The sequence below is a fragment of the Oenanthe melanoleuca genome, chromosome 4, assembly GCF_029582105.1.
Source record: "Oenanthe melanoleuca isolate GR-GAL-2019-014 chromosome 4, OMel1.0, whole genome shotgun sequence".
In the NCBI taxonomy this organism is placed as follows: Eukaryota; Metazoa; Chordata; class Aves; order Passeriformes; family Muscicapidae; genus Oenanthe; species Oenanthe melanoleuca.
The window spans coordinates 60,772,500-60,789,658 of record NC_079337.1 but is presented as its reverse complement, the minus strand read 5'-3'; the positions used below and the strand labels follow the sequence as shown (position 1 = coordinate 60,789,658).

Here is a 17,159-nt window from a genome sequence, read left to right as displayed (position 1 = left end):
GCCCCTTTAGGTTCTGGAAGGTGCTGTTAAGAGCCTTCTCCAGGTGGAACAACCCGAGCTCTCCCAGTTTGTCTTCACAGCAGAGGTGCTCTAGTCCCAGATATTCTTTGCTCCGTGATGGCAGTTTCCCAATCTTGTGAGAAGATCTCATGGTTGGGAAGAGCTGGCAGGATCAGACAACAGTTTTAGAGCAGAGCTGAAATGCTGACAAAGTGAAAGTGCTGTTGTTTTGTGACTGCACATGATCATCTTCCAAATTATTTAATCAGGATAGGGTCATCTAGATTTGTAGTTGTCCTTTGCTTTTTGCAGTTGATTGCTTTATAATTTATCTAAAAAACTGTTCAAGTAAGCTGTCGTACCTCTGTTGCATTAATATCACTGTAGCTATTCACTTTTCTGATGATTAGGTTTCATTTCTCCTAGTTACCTGCTTAAGTTTAATCGTGACCAGCATTGCAGTCTATAAATAAACCTGGTAGGATGTGCAGGGAGGAGAAAAGTCTCTAAATTTTATGACAAGTCAGTCTTCTGGTCTCAATTCTCTGCATAAAGCCTATTTCTCCAAATGAAATAAATGTGGTGTGCACATTGGGTTTCATATGACAGACTTTTGTCCATATTCTCAAAATACATGTGTAGTAAGGCCTGCAACGAAACTTAAATTTATTTTTCATAGCTTTTGATTGCTCTGAATTTTGTGCTGTAAAGAGTAGCTTTATTAAACACAGGTTGTTATAGAGATGTTTAAATCATGGAGTGTTAATTTTGTGTTGAAGTTACCTTTAGTGGATGGTTAGAAATTAGTTTTGTGTTTTTCTTTTACAGATGCATATAGACTCTCATGATGCTTTGGGAGTATTGAACACTTTGTTTGAAATTTTGGCCCCTTCATCCCTTCGCCCGGTGGACATGCTTTTAAGGAGTATGTTTGTTACTCCTAAAACAATGGTAAGCCACTGTTTTCAAAGAAGAGAGAATCTGGTATTTTTCATGCAAAACAAATGAGAATGTGTTTCTCTTCAATAATTTGCTAAGTGATGTTAAAGTACCAGGAGCAGAATTTGGGAACAAATTGGCTAGAACTAATCTGATTTTCCAACTGGGAGCACTTGATACAGAAGTGTTCTTCTTATGAGTTACTTTCCTTCATTTTGTATGTTGAGGATCAGGAATGTAAATGAAGGTACTGTTCCAATAAAATAGAATCCAATTTAATAGGTAAACTACATTTTTCTTTTACAAGTATTAGGACTGCTTTTATAGCTGAGTGATTGTTTATCAGTGAATATGAGCTTGACAGTTACTACAGGAATAGCATTTTGTAAGATCTGAATTTATTTCTGGTTTGCTCCATTCTCAAAAGGGTCTGATTTTTACAAGTTAATGAAAATGCTAATTTTTAAATGCCTTTCTATGTTGTGTCATTTAACTTCAAAAGAATTCAGTCTTCTGTATTTCTGTGTTTGTGTTAGGCATCAGTGAGCACTGTCCAGCTGTGGATTTCTGGAATTTTAGCTATCCTTAGAGTTCTGATTTCACAGTCAACAGAAGACATTGTTCTATCCCGTATACAAGAGCTTTCCTTCTCACCATATTTGATTTCATGTCAAGCAATCAACAGACTGAGATGTGGAGAAAATAACATGTCCACACCAGAGGATCTCACTGAGGTCAAACAGGTGAAATACCCACCTGAAGAGACATTTTCCAGGTACACTGTCTTTTGAATAACTTGGGGAAAGGTAAATAGTTCTGAGAAATCACAAATACATTGGGCAGTGTTTAACACATACAAAACTTTGTCTGAATGGAATCAAGTCCGTTAATGAATTGATATGAGACAAGTGTGTGTGGAGGAAGGAATAGTGAGATGGACAGAGATGGAGAAGTTGAGCAAATTTTAGTAGGACTTTGAATTGTTCTGGTACCTGTGAAGAAATGGGTGAATCTTGGACTTACTAAAACCAGGTCCAGAAACTTCACTGCTTTCCTTCCTTTCTGTGTGGGGACTGAATGATGAAACAGTCCTTTTTAAGTGGAAGCCCAGATTCTGTTTTATAAATTTGGCAGCAGTGGGATTCAAATCTATGGAGTTAGTCCTGCTCTTTTTTTTCTTTTTTTTTAAGACCCAGCTTTGTCTAGTTGGCTTCCCAGGTTGATGTCCTTGGACACTGTCAAACTTTAGGCAAAAGAAGTGTGCAGAGATGGCAGCAGTATTATGTTGACATAATGTTTGTCATTAAGGCATAATGTTTTAATGTGTGGAGGGAGGCATTTGAAAAAGCTGTTTATTTAAGCAAATAACATTTTACCTAAGTAGGGAACTTCAGATAGGAATAGACTGCTGTTTCATGTCATTCAGGTCACTCTCAGGGTGATAGGTGGAAGGAAGAGGGTCTTCTGGACACCCATACTCTGGCCTTATGTCCAACACCAGTGATATTACTAATGGATTAATGGTTATGGCCAGGAGCAAAGATGGCTTTCCTCAAAAGCCCTCTTTTGCTGTTTCTTTTGACACCACACATTGTCCCAGCTGGAGGTTTGATAAAGAACCTGTGTAGTAGAGTGTGGATAGATGAGGTGAGGTAAACAGGTGAATTACTGTGATTTGCTGAATCACCCCTGCTCAGCTGAGCTGTGGTAACTCTCACAGATTGTTTTTAGCTCGATTTAGCTCAGCTTCTTTAGCAAATCACCGTAAAGACACCACAGCATTCTGAGTATTTGCTTTGTAAGTGAGTTGGGCCAGCATATGAATGCTACTGTGACTGTAGCTGATGAGAGATAATCTAGATTTAATATGTAATTGTTGAAGTGCTTGTGATTATATAGCATCCTATTTGTTTTAAGCTAACCTGTTCTGTAGCATTTCATTTAGTATGTTATTTAGGATGAATGGACAAGAGCTTCATATTTTATTTTTCAAATCGAAGTTTCATAGGCTAACCTCACCTTTTTCTGAAAGATTGATAGTTTTCCTATTGATTGTATATGTGTTTCTTTCAAGATTCTTACTACAACTGGTTGGCATTCTACTGGAAGATATTGTTACTAAGCAGTTAAAAGTGGACATGAATGAGCAGCAGCATACTTTCTACTGCCAAGAGCTGGGCACACTGCTTATGTGCTTAATACATATCTTCAAATCAGGTAATACTTGGAATGTTGCCCATGTCATAGCATGCAGTGGTAGAATGGGTTTTAAATTCCTAGACAACTCATCAATGCATTGAAGTACTGAGAAGGAATATGTAAGTGCTGAAGATGTTATATCTTACTCCGTGTAGAGAACTTACCAAACATGGTGCTCATGCATGCAGCATGTATTTTACACATTTCTTCTCTCTTTGTGGAACAAAATGTAAGTAGTGACTCTTCATCTCTCCTTTTAAATGTCTAAAATTTTTCAGTACAAAAACCACAAAGCATTCCAAATTTGTGGCTATTTTCTCACGTTTTTTCTCAGTTTGCAGGTTGGTTGGTATGTCTAGCTTAAAATACTGAATCACAGACCACTAGCTCAGACTCATGACAAGGCAGGTTCCTGGGTTTTGCCTAATTAATAAAAATATATAAAACAAACAAGCAAAAAACCCTCAACAAACCAAACAAAAAACTAATCTACCAAAAGCAGAAAACCAGGAAAGGTAGCACTTTTCCAGCTAGCTGATTCCAAGTTCCTTTCTTCAGGTTTGGAAATTTTCCCTTAGGTTTTCTTCTGCTGGATATCCAATATCTACCCCTTTGTTAATTCCTTAGTCCATAGCTTGATTCCTTAGCCTTATATTTTGAATAGTGGTACTATCTTGCCTTTCTTTTATTTTTTCATTGCTTCAAGTGCCGTTTTTGCCTTCTGATTTTCAGCTTGCAGCTGGAATGCAACCTTGGTTTACTCTTAGTTGTCTGCAATTAAAAGGTCTTGGCAGAAGTCTCTGGTTCTTCATAGGCTTCCTTGCAGACATGGGAGAAGGAACTCTGTGTTCTGTTGCCTTGGTGTGTAAAATGGGAGTCCTCTAAACCAAGGTTCTTGGTGCAAAAACTCCAGGAGTGTGTGTGAAAAAGCACAAAATTATTCTTTGTTTTAGGTGTGCTTTACGGCCCAGAACACTGGATATACAGAGTGACAGTTCTCATGTGTCTTTTATAGTAATAATTTGAATATGTTTTTAAACTATTTAATTATATGCAATTATGTAATTATAATGGTATTTATTTTAATTATATATTAATTTATGTTTAGGAGAAATATCTGAATCAAATACTATAACAAATAACTTACACTAGGATGTTTTGGCATAAAGTGATTAAATAGTGTCAAGCCAGGAGCAGTGAAATCAGAAAATGAAGCAGATGATTGAAATTGGGGCAGTGGATTTTTCCACAGTGGGAGCTGGAGATAGTTGAAAGGAAGGCTCAACTAGTTCTGTGGCTGTGACTGGCTTCCAGGCTGCACTGGGAGTCTTGCCAGGAATTATGTAGAAATTTTCATGCAAAATTAAATTTAGATATTAAAATACCCATACAGAGCATTGGGTTGTATGGATTATATTATCTCTAGAAATTATTTTAATGTAAAACTACAAATAACTTCAGGTATTACCACTACTACCTGTATGGTGTAACAGAGTAAAAGTTCTTCAGACAGGCTGTATTTTCATGTCATAACATATTGATTTAGGTTGAGGATTAACTAACTGCCTGAATTTATAATACTTTTCTTTTGTTGAGTTAGAACCTCCATAATTATTTTCTCTTTAAGTTATGTTCTCCTAACTATGGGTGTAGCTTACAGCAATTTGTGTCTGGAAATACAGGGTGTATTCTGTCATTTCTAACCACTGTTCTGCTTGGATGTTTTGTCTTTTCGTTGCAGTTTTTTCAAAATGCGAGCATTGCTGACTCCTGTGTTTCCAGCTGTAGGAAGCTACTAGATTATAAGTGAACATTCTCAATGTGTTCCTTTGAAGTTAGAAATAAAAGGCATGGACAAAGTAAAAAGATGAGCATGCAGTAGCTTTTATGACTGTAGGAAGTCACTAGATGGTGTAGTTTCTGCACATGCATGGAGCTGCTTTGGAAACAGAGATTTGAGACTCAGCTATTTTTCCCATTTTTTGCTATTTACATTGTGTATTTGTCAGTCCTGGGAGCAGCTTAAATTGGTCCACATGGCTGTGGAATTTACAGCTTCATTCTTCTGTATGTCTGGCAAGGAAAGCAAGTAACACTGCAGATTTCCTTCATTATTCTGATTAGCTCTTGGTTTCTAACTGACTCTGAAAAAACTTCTTTTTCCCCTGACCTTATATTCTCATAGAAACTCAAAAAGGCTTATACCTTTAGGCAACTTTCCTTGTTTTCCCACCATTTTCTAATTTCTTTTTTCCAACCTTTGTTTTGGCATACAAACATAGAATCAGCAAATCAGAAAGCAAAATTCTGCTTTTTTGCTGAGTGTTCCATTTTCAGGGTAATGGCAGAAATACCTAATTTTTGCACTTTGGAAATTGGATGAAAGAGAATAAATTTAGTTTCAGCTAAATGTGTTTGGAAAGCCATCCTCTGAAGTAGAGTACTTGTAGGTATTTTTCCTTAACATTCAGAGTAGTAGTTACCTTAGGTTCCTAAGTAGAACATATGTGTTTTAATTTATTAACTAACTAACCCTGATCCACAGGGTGACAATTTTAAATTTAATGAAGGTTTTCATGTATCAGATTAATGAGAATTGTCATTAAACCTGTCTAAACATTATTTATTGAGTCTGAGAGCTGTTAATTTCTGGTTTACACACTGCCCTTGGACAAACTTCTTCACTTGCCTTAAATTTGTAAAACTGCTGGTAGTTTACCTTTCTTGCAGGAATTCTACCCTGAATAATTTTAAAACTTCATAATTCAGACTAGTGCTTTGTTACTCTAACATGGTTTTATTGCTTTCAGGGATGTTTAGAAGAATCACAGCTGCAGCCACCAGACTTTTTACAGGAGATGGATCTGATGGTAGTTTCTATACACTTGAAAGTCTGAGTGATCTTGTTCAGTCCATGATTCCCACTCATCCTTCTTTAGTTCTCCTCTGGTGTCACATCTTGCTTCTTGTCAATTATACCAACTACAACTGGTGGTCAGAAGTGCATCAAACCCCAAAGTAAGTTTTGGTTTTGTTCCCTAGTAGTGTGTTTCATATAATTATATTTTCTAAAATCATTAAAACAATCCAGCTGCTTTCTGCAAGCCTGTCAGCCCATTGAATGGTGCTGCTTGGACTATGAAATGTAGTTCTGCGTTTACTGTATGTGTGTACATATTGTCTGTTCTGATATTGGTGTGACTTCCAAACTAAGGAAATGTGTCCTGAACTCAAGTTGCTCCTCAGAAGACCTGCTAGGTAATCTCTCCACTTCTAAGGCAAGAAAGCTTCATCTGTGTACTACTTTTTATTAAAACTGTGTAAATAAGTATAGCAAAATATTCAGTGTTTCATGTTTATATGGAGACCTCATATTTCACTTTCTAGGAAATAACCAGCCAGTGGAGATGATGGGCACTGTTGTGTTTGTGACAATATAATCTGATAATGTAACTATAGCTGTAGCTACAGGATTATCTGTTCTCAGTGGGTCTGTTGCTAAATGTTGTCAAAACACGGTATTAGCACCATGCTAGTTCATTAGCATCAAGCGCTGTAATAGCCTCACTTAACACTAGTTGTCTGAAATTTGGGGATTGGTTCTAAAATGAGTACTCTTGGTCTGAAGTTAGTTTGTCCCACCTGTCAGGCACTGGAGTGATTTTTCCTCTGGTGGACAAGGAAGGGTCCTCCTGTAAAGGGTGGGTATTCCTCTGTGTTAGCTGTAGAGGGAGGTGAACAAATCACTTGAGAGACTTTTTTGGTGCTTGTGCAGTGAGTGTTGGGCAGACTCATCTTGTTCTACAACTGAAGTGCATCAATACTTTCACAATTGTGAGATTCTTGCTTCAGTTCAACCTTAGATATTAAAATAGATTAATCTAATTTGTGGAAATATGGAATTACCAGGATTATGAGCAAAGCAGAGTGACTATGTGGGCATTGGAAAAGGCTGTCTAGGGAAGGGTGGAATCACCATCCCTGGAAATGTTGAAAAGGTGTGTGAATGTGGCACTGTTCAGCATATGCCTTAGTGGTGAGCCATGATGTGGTGCTAGGTTAAAGGTTGGATTTGATGATCTTACAGGGAACTTTGATGATTCTATCAACTTAAATAGCAGTAATTTACTTTTAAAAAAATTTACCGGTATCATCTCTTTTCTGGGTTGGGCATCACTTTTAATCTGACACTAGAATAAGTGCTCAAGAACACTGGTTTGGTTTGAGAAGAAAATACAGTAGTAGGTTCTATTATTCTACCAGAGATGCAACAGTCCATGTTTTTCTTTTAAATAATTCATTTAGTTCTTTAGATTGTCTGAAGAAGTAATAAGCAGTACTGTAATTGCTAAAAAATAAAGATCTCATGGAAAGCAAAGTGTCTATTTCAAGGAAGTGTAATGTTTGAGTGAAGTTTACAGGAAAAGACATGTCATGTAAGGTCATGGGTAGGATACTCTAAGCACTTTGGATGTTTATGTTTCAGTAGCCATACTAAGAAAACAGTAACAACATATAATGTACTTTTTGCAGGCGACACAGCCTTTCTACTACTAAATTGCTTAGCCCTCATATATCTGGAGACAGCGATGAAACTGACTTGGAGTCTAAGCGTGGCATGTGCAATCGTGAGATAGTGAGAAGAGGAGCACTCATTCTCTTTTGTGACTACGTTGTGAGTTTCAGATTATGACTTTTATAACTACAGTCATTTATTACTGATGTGTTAACTGAAAAGTGAAGCATGTTAAGTGAAAAATGAAGATCTGTGAAACTAGTAAATTTTATTTTCAGATGGTGCTTCTGTAAGCTTAGATATGACCTCATTTGGCATTGTTTTCTCTTCTGAACTGAGAGTTCTCTTGGCTTGTAAAGTTTATCTGGTGGGCAACAGAATTACCTTCTGGGTATCACATCCCTGACTTGGGAGGTGCTTTGAGCACACTAAGTAGTTCCAGACTTCCCAGCATCAATAGCAGTGCACAGTGTCCAGGAGACAGTAAAGTTCCATCTCTACACTGTAGAAAAGAGGTTTTACATTAACATTTAAAATTCCATTTTGGTTCTCCAGTGAGAACAATTTCTGTGGCTTTGGCTTCTTGCTGCCTCAGTATTAGAGTTTTAGTTCATTGGGAGCTTTTGAAGTGAATCTTCAGTAAGAGGAGGTATTGCACTTGGCTTTGCACCTCAGATCAGTTTTGAGGTAAGGAAACTACATTCCTTTCAGGTTCAACTCAACAGCAAGCTGTGTTTGAGAAGCACTTAAAATACTAATGGACAGTCACTAGAGTCAGATTAAAGGTTGTCCAAGGTAAAATCCTCCAAAACCTCTTTACTGAGGTACTGTGCAGACTCTCAGCATTGCCTGGTTAACTCTACTGATATTTTCATATTGCATTCTACTGCTTATTGACATACACAAGCTTTTAGAAGTTTGGCATTAAATATTGACAGATCTCTTTGGATTTGCATTTCAAAAATTCTTCATTTTGTGTTAAAGGCCAGTAGTAATAAAAAATCTTTAAGAAGTCTAAATGAAAATCACATTTTACAAGACAATTCTGTGTGCATGTTTATTTCACTAAAAGCAGCATCTTTGAATCAGCCTTCTCAATTTACTTGTTTCTAACCTGATTTTCAGTGTTTTAGAAAAATAGGTTGCATTTTCATGATAAATACCTTAATTTGCAATTAGAGCAAAACATTTGGAAAAGTTATCATGTGAAAATAATGATGGTGGTATTAAGATGTAGACACTTTATGCCATTATTTCAAAATAGCTACCAAAATTATATATGAGAAGCTTCATGTTATGTCATGTTTAGTAATTGAAATCTTAACATTGATGTTACTAAAATCAGATTTTAATTTTTTCCCCTTAAGTGTCAAAACCTACATGATTCAGAGCACCTGACCTGGCTTATTGTGAATCATGTTCAAGACTTGATTAATCTGTCCCATGAGCCTCCGGTACAAGATTTTATCAGTGCTGTTCACAGGAATTCAGCAGCCAGTGGTCTCTTCATCCAGGCCATTCAGTCACGGTGTGAGAATCTTGCAGCTGTAAGTTTAACTTTTCGACTTCTTGTAAAGAATAAAGTCACTTCATGTCAGTGTAAGTTTAACTGATAAGTATGCAAAGTTTGACATTTCTGGGTCATTTATCAACTTGTAATTTTATTTTTAAAGTCACTTACTTAAAAATGCAAGCAGTGAACCTTATATTAGCAACTTCAGTATTAGATGTGTTCCAGTCCATCAAGTGGAGATGTTTAAGGTGCTTTTCTTCCTTCATAGATATTATCCCACATAATCAATATCTGATGGGTAAATTAAAGCTGTAACTTTCAACTTTGATTTCATTGCCTTAGTAGTATACATAGCACACTAATTATAGAGGCAGGAGTAGGAACCACTCCATCTTCTTAGGCCCTGGCAGTATGAAAATAATTTTTGAGCTCATGCCTTCCTCATTGATCTCTTCTGAAAGTTGTAGCCACTTGGTGAGGGAAAAATCACTGAGAAATTCAGGCTATTATTTCTGTTTTATTATTGTAGTTTTCAAGTTAAAAGGTGTGGGTGATGTTTTTTTGGGGTGTAATGTTGTATGTTTCTCTGCTATTCATGGGAAATGTCATTTGCTGGACTTTCTCTAGAGATAATTGTGGGAGACAATTGTGTTTAATATCATAATAATGCAGAGATAATTGTGCAGCCTGCACCCTGAGTAGCTCCAGTGCTGTTTCCTATCTCTTTTCATTGTCTCTGTGCAAATCTAGGCCAGCTTTAAAGTTACATGATATTAGTCTGGGCTTCAGTAGCAGAGAATCCACAGACATGTGTTTAAATGGAAGATGTAATCACTGTGTGAAGTGCTTGGTGATTATCAGGAAAGATACTAAAATTAAAATAGCTGGTATTAACAGACTGCTCTAAACCAAGATTGGTTTCGTGAGTCAAACTGGTTTTTATTTGTGTTTCTCCCTTTAGAATATTAGTGCTGAATTGGTGCTCATATTAAAAAAAATATAAGAAATTAAAAAAATTATTCACACCCCTTTTGATCCTGAGTTGCTACTGCTGTTTTTTAAGATATGCTCAGAAAATTCCCAAGGATTATCTGAATTTCTGTACTGTCACATGTCTTCACTATGTACATGTTCCTGCCTTCTTCCAAAAAGAGTTGGAAGCTTCTCACTGCGTTCAAAGCTTTTTGCAATTTTACTTAAATATGTAGCTTTTTTTCCCCTGAAAGTTTTGCTCTCTGTTTTGCTTACTTTTTTAGGAGTAAGCTTTTACAGTTACACATCAAACAATTGGGTGTTCATATTAATTAAATAACCCAGTAACTCATTCACACAGAGATGATTGTATTGATCAGGTAGTTGTCTGCTCTAAGATTTTTCTGAGTGTCTTTACCTTTAAGATCTTTGTATTCTAAATATAAAGTAATTTTTTTGTCTGTTTCTCTGTTTTGTGGTGTTTTAACATCTAGCCCACAACTCTGAAGAAGACGTTGCAGTGCTTGGAGGGAATCCACCTGAGCCAGTCGGGGGCTGTGCTGACGCTGTACGTGGACAAGCTGCTGTGCACTCCCTTCCGGGTGCTGGCTCGCATGGTGGACACGCTGGCCTGCCGCCGCGTGGAAATGCTGCTGGCAGCAACGCTGCAGGTACACACCCATCCCTGCCTGGGAAGCACTTTGGCTAGTACCAGCCTTATCAAAAGCAATGGTTTAAAGTACATCAAAATATGATTAAGTGTTTTCATTTGGCACATTTTTTTATTTATGTCTTCGTTTGAAAGACAGATGTCTGCTAAGAAAGGCAGGAGCCTCTCTTGAAATGGAAAATGTAAACCCCCTCCCACCAAATTATTATAATTTTGAAATTAAGAGGCTCTCAGGCAAAGATATGGGAATAGGAATAACAGTTCTTTACTAGGAAAAAAAAACAAGTACAATAATACAAAAGGAAAAAAAGAACCAGAACACTGGCAGAGTCAGAATACCACCTGACACCCTGTCAGGGTGTTGGTAGCAGTCCCATTAAATGGTGGCTGCAGTCCTCCTGAAGTTACAGACGTGGTACAGTTGAAGTAGTGCTCCTGTAGAAGGGTGCAGTTTTCCTCCAAAGGTCCAGTGATGATGTAGAAGGGTATGGTTTTTCTCTGGAATCCAGTGGAAAAAAGCTGCTCTGATGTTCCAAATCTCAGATTTTATCTAGCTAGAAAATGCTTGGCTCCTCCCTCTGGCTGGAGCATCTCCCAATGGGATGATGTAATTTTATCAGCAACACAGTGGGACTCTATGGCCCATTAAAAGCTGATATCTTGCTGGAGGAAGGATGGGTTGTGGAAAAGATAAGGAACACTGCCCCATCTGTTTTTAACAGCTGGCCCATTAACAGAAGATGTCTCCCACGGAGATAAAGATCACTGCCTCACCTATCAACAGACAGTGATAGAATACATACTTTTGGTCACATCCTGTATTGCAGCCCAAGACAATTTAGTATATCGATATGTAAATGTTTATTTGACTCTATCTGCCTCTAATTTTGTTAATCTGGTAAAAGTATTTTCGGGGATTTTACATATATCTGATCTGTAAAATTCTTGTTATTTTTTGATACAGAATAGCACTGCTCAGTTACCAGTTGAAGAACTGGATAGAATTCAGGAGTACCTTCAAAACAGTGGATTAGCAGCAAGGTAAATAATACCATTAAAATGTCAAACTAAGTAATGTTCTAATACAAATCATGTTAACTCAGTTTTCCATCACTGGGGCTTTTTTCCTGGAGGTCAGATTTTCGGGTTGGTTTTGGGGGTAAACAGGGAATAAAGCCTCTCATAAGATGCTGGTGTGCTCTGGCCCAAGGGGCAGTTGTGTTGGCTGTGTTGAGTTTGCAGTAAGAACTACTTAAGAACTAAAGCAAGCTCTGGAGGATTGTGTCAAATTCTCTTTCCTGCATTCCACAGAGTATTTAACTTTTGAGAGACAGCAGCTGCAAGTTAAATTCTTAACAAAATCTATTTTACTAAAGCCAACTTTATTTTCCTCAAATTTGCAAAATATTGTCAGTTCATGCTAAGTGGGTTTGGGACTTGTTTATTTCTTTGTTTGTTTTTGTCCTCCTAGATAACTCTGTGTTAAAAGTTTTAGCTGTTTAGTTTCCTGGCTGTTTAAACTGCTGATATAAAAAGGAGGAAATTACACATTTTTTGAAAAACTTCTGTTTGATGTTGGAAGGATCCTTATTTACTTCTCTTGTCATTGCTGTTTGAAGTTAATATTTAAATAAGTAGGGAAAAGAATCCAAAGTGTGAGACTGCAGTAGATCAGTAGTAGTATGTGCCTACATAGGTAATGTTCTATTTGATTAAAAAAAAAACCACCTCAAAAAATTACTTTGTGCAAGTTATTGATAATAGTAGTGGAATTTAAAAGAAAACCCAAACAAAAAAACCTGTACCAAAATGGAAAAAAAAAATCTCTGACAGTGGCATAAATCCAGAAACTGGACTTTTTAGTATATTGAGGATCATTTTTTAAAAACAGAAGTATAGTTTTAGTGGATTTTTGATTATCATGTATTAATTTTTTTTTCTTGTACTCAAATAATCTGTATACTGACTTGGATTTGCTGGATAAAGAAAGCTGTATATTAAGCTTAAATATATCACAGTTTTTAACACTAAATTAATCTGAAATCTTTATTTGTTGGTGGTGCTGTGTTAATTAATTTTGGCCTCTGATACCCAGAGAAAATTTGCATCATATGACTTCATGTATCTAACAAAAAACTGAAGACTCTACTGCTTTTCTGCCCTGGGATTGGGATTGAGTTACTGGATATCTTTCTATTTTTACATTATTTACAAAACAAAGCCTTCTGCTGATGTGTTCTTCTGTTTTCAGACACCAAAGACTCTACTCGCTCTTGGATAGGTTTCGTCTTATGGTAGCACCAGACACAACCAGTCCTTCACCTCTGGTTACCTCACACCCACTAGATGGAGAAGACCAACCAGCTTTAGAGAATGTAGTTCTAGACAAAGTAAGATTATGTTTAGAAAGAGTCACTAGAAATGCCTTGGCTATAAACAAGCTTTATTCCTTACAAAATATTTAAATGCAGCTTATTTTTACTATGCAGTTAATACGCTCAGGATTGTTATATTGTGTCTTAAATATAGATCAGTGATAAATTTCATGGGTGTTGGCTGACTGTTGAACTTAGGATGGATAATTAGCACAAACATAGATGTTTGTTATATTTGACAGTGCTGTGAAAAATTTACAAAGTTTGGCTTCTTTGCTCAGCTTTAATGGAAAGATTTATATGTAGTTCAGTAGAGACAGAAAAATAATCTTGTTTTCTTGATGTGTTTTACTACAGTTATTAATTTTATTCTTTTGCTGAAAGTTGTTGGCTGTCTCTTGGAAATCAAACATTGCTTGTTCAGTTTTTCCTTCTCAGCTTTAAATTACTTTCAAAGAACAGTCAAGAATACTGAACTGTTTCTGTCTTTTGTGAACTTAAACGTGTTTATTTCAAAGTGAAGTGGAAGGCTATGAGCAAGTCTTGGGGCCTTCTGTGTCTTCTTTTTTTCTACTTTGTCCCATGGTACTAATAATTTCTTCTTTTTATCCCTCCATGTTCTACAGTGAAACACAGCAATAAGAAACATATGTAACTGAGATAACAAAAATTATTTGATTAGCTGATAGTTTGGACGAGTCTGAGCAGTCATTGGCTTAGAGGAGACATTGAAACCTACTTGGAGAGCTGGAGACAATGCTGTGCCCAGAAACCATTTGCCCATAGCTTTGTCTTCAAATGACCCCAAAAATCTCCTTTGTCTGTCACTGTAAATTGTAAACAAATGTAGTTTTTTATGCTTTCCTCCACAACTTCTGCATATTTCACAGAATCATAGAATATCTTACATTGGAAGGGATTCATAAGGATCAGTGAGTCCAACTCTCTGCATCTTGCAGAGCTACCTAAAAATAAATTCTGTGACTAATAGCATTGTCCAGATGCTCCTTGAATTTGACAGGTTTAGTTGTGTTCTAATTAATTAATTAATGTCAGCAAATTTATTTGAATCTTTGAATACTTAGATATATAATACAATATATTATATTTATTATTTATTATATTACATTTTATTTATTTATTTACTCATTTGTTCATTTATTTATTTGAATATTTGAACAGTTTTCTTTCTTGATTATAGTATTATTTTTTCTGTTATTACTGTTACATTTGTGTGACTGCTGAATATTCCATACATTTTTTCTAGGTAGTCTGCTCAGCTTTAGAATCCTAATAGAAGTACCTGCACTATATATTAAGATTCATTTTTCCTCATTTCCCATCCAGACTTTATGGAAATAGTCAACTTGTCACTGATTATTTAAGATGTTCCATTTTCATTCACCAGTTGTTTGTTTTGCTTTGCTTTTTAATTTGAGGGGGTCTTTTATATTAATGCAGCCTATGGATGTCTTAGACATCCAGTGCTAATGAGCAGTTCTCCCTCTGCCCCTCATATACTATGTTATTTCCTGAAAACAAGTATGTAATAAATGTCCTTTTTTGATCATTAAGGACTGGTACGTGTCACTAGTGCGGTCTCAGTGTTACATCAAGTCTGACTCAGCACTGATGGAAGGAGCAGAGCTGGTAAATAGGATTCCTCAGCCTGACCTGAACTCCTTCATGACCAGCAAGGTAACGTCTTTGTCAGAGGAAGAGGATGGAATTAGTTCAAGTGTTCCTATTGGTAGCGTTCATAGATAATATTCTGAAGTATTTACATTCTTAAATATAAACAATTCAAATTTGTATAATACTGATACTGATAATCTATGCTGATAATACTAATTCAATTAATTTTAGGAACTAAAATAGTAGATACTTGTGTAAAACAGTGGATGCCTGTATCTAGCAGTGTTGCTACTAGTAACTTACTAGTAGCACAGATTGGGTAGATAGAGTGAAAGCAAAGGTTTATTTATGTATTGCAATCAGAATAATCCAGTTTTACCGTGTTACATAATCTTGTTTTGCCATACAGTCTCTTCTGAGGCCAACTGTTTCTGTAACCTCTTCAATATCTGTGCTGGATGACTTGTAGTAAGCCAGGAACAGGCCACAGGCAGTAAATCTGGCATAAAGGACAACTTATATCTAAGAATGTCTTTTGTTCAAATTCTCACAATGATATTTGCTGCTGGTATGCAGAAATAATTGTGGGGAAGCTGTTTCTAAAAAGATACTTGACTAGTTTGTTTGAAAACTTATTACTTGAATATTCCTTGTATATATGTTATCGTTAAGCTTTATTCACACATTGTCCTGAAAATTTGGCATAAGCATATTGATTTTTCTTTCCAATATGGTACTGGTTGAAATTTAAATTTCAATGTGTGTTTAGCCAATGTGAGCTAAACCATATTATTACACCACAGCAGAGCAGAGGTGCTAATAATAAATTAATTAATCAATAAACTGTAAATTTGCCACCACATTAGTATGTTAGAATAATACTACCAGATACTTAGTTTCATGTTAAAAGCAATTTCTTTTTATTTTCTGTTTGATTTCAGGAACTCAACCTAAGCTTGCTAGCACCTTGTTTAAGCCTTGGCATGAATGAGATCTCAAGGGAGCAGAAGAGCAGCCTGTTTGAAACAGCTCGGAGGGTAACTCTGGATCATGTGTCTTCTGCTGTACAAAACCTTCCAGCCAACCACCAGGTTTTTCAGCCACTATTGCCAACTGAGCCATCAGCCTACTGGAAAAAACTAAGCGATATCTTTGGTAATAGAAATAATGATCTTTTAAAGTTTATTCTCCCCTCTGCAAAGATACTTTACAGATGTCTTGTGAATACATGAACTTACTATTTAAAAAAAAAATTAAAAAAAATCAAGATATCTGGCATAAAAGTGCTTATGAAATAATTCTGAAAAACATTTATTGAAGGGAAAAAAATTCAAACTGCTAGATTTCATCCAGTCTTATTTTATAGGAGATGAGGTGATGTATCAGTCTATGATGACACTTTGTCGTGCACTGGCTCAGTATTTGTTGTTACTCTCAAAACTACCAGCTGGTCTCCGTGTTCCTCCTGACAAAGAGGATGATATCCTGAAATTCATGGTGATGTCAGTAGAGGTAAGAAACTACACCATAATTAAAGATGTGATGAAATGTTGGGAGAGGGAACAGCTCTCTTGAACTGATCACCAGGGCAATAAAAAGCTGTCTTAACTGTAGAAATTCTTTCAGTGTTTTTTTGTGTTTGTCTTGGGCTAGTAAATCAGATTTGGGCTGTGGGACAAGGACAGCTTTATACAAGGAGAGGTTGATTGACTGGTGGAATGATGCTGGCATTTGGGAGAGCAGGTCCTGCACTGATTTTTGTGACACTTAATAAACAGTATATAAATGTCATGATTTTCTTGTACTTAACATAAATAGTGTTCTCTCAGGAAAAAAACAATACTATTTGCTACTAAAACTTTACATTTTGCTGAGTTAAAAAAAAAAGTCAACTTTGGTTAGAAGTTGTTCTGTTGTGAGAATTTGCTGTTAATGGGAAACTTCTCTTTTTGTACAGGCACTATCATGGCATTTAGTGCATGACCAGATTCCATTGAGTGTAGATCTTCAAGCTGCTCTGGATTGCTGCTGTCTGACATTGCAGCAGCCTAGTCTCTGGAATTTGCTGTCTTCTGCAGCTCATGTGACATATGCTTGCTCCTTAATTAACTGCATTAGATTTATCATAGAAGCAGGTGAGTACAGTTTGATCAGCTAGGAGAAAAATTTAGTTAATAGATTGCCAGTCATCATTGGTCAAATGCTGCATGTATGGAATATTCCCTTTGAGTCCTTATTAATTATTTGTTTGACAAATTTAGTTTTTACTACTTTAATTTTCTGTTTAAAATTTAGTGTTTACTTTGAACTTGGCAAATGCCTTGGATATGTCAAACATTT

The 17,159-nt window shown here is 36.2% G+C and overlaps 1 protein-coding gene across 2 annotated transcripts in view; it reads left to right on the top strand.

Moving 5' to 3' along the window:
- The window catches only part of HTT (huntingtin), a 79,609-nt gene that overhangs the window by 44,257 nt on the left and 18,193 nt on the right, over nucleotides 1-17,159 (top strand). For both annotated transcript variants that reach the window (XM_056489565.1, XM_056489563.1), the window contains exons 37-49: nucleotides 829-951; nucleotides 1,476-1,714; nucleotides 3,014-3,156; nucleotides 5,949-6,156; nucleotides 7,672-7,813; nucleotides 9,022-9,201; nucleotides 10,634-10,810; nucleotides 11,774-11,850; nucleotides 13,061-13,199; nucleotides 14,760-14,882; nucleotides 15,761-15,974; nucleotides 16,186-16,331; nucleotides 16,777-16,954. In XM_056489565.1, the coding sequence (XP_056345540.1) occupies nucleotides 829-951; nucleotides 1,476-1,714; nucleotides 3,014-3,156; nucleotides 5,949-6,156; nucleotides 7,672-7,813; nucleotides 9,022-9,201; nucleotides 10,634-10,810; nucleotides 11,774-11,850; nucleotides 13,061-13,199; nucleotides 14,760-14,882; nucleotides 15,761-15,974; nucleotides 16,186-16,331; nucleotides 16,777-16,954 (2,089 nt within the window). The remainder of the gene's footprint in view (nucleotides 1-828; nucleotides 952-1,475; nucleotides 1,715-3,013; nucleotides 3,157-5,948; nucleotides 6,157-7,671; nucleotides 7,814-9,021; nucleotides 9,202-10,633; nucleotides 10,811-11,773; nucleotides 11,851-13,060; nucleotides 13,200-14,759; nucleotides 14,883-15,760; nucleotides 15,975-16,185; nucleotides 16,332-16,776; nucleotides 16,955-17,159) is intronic.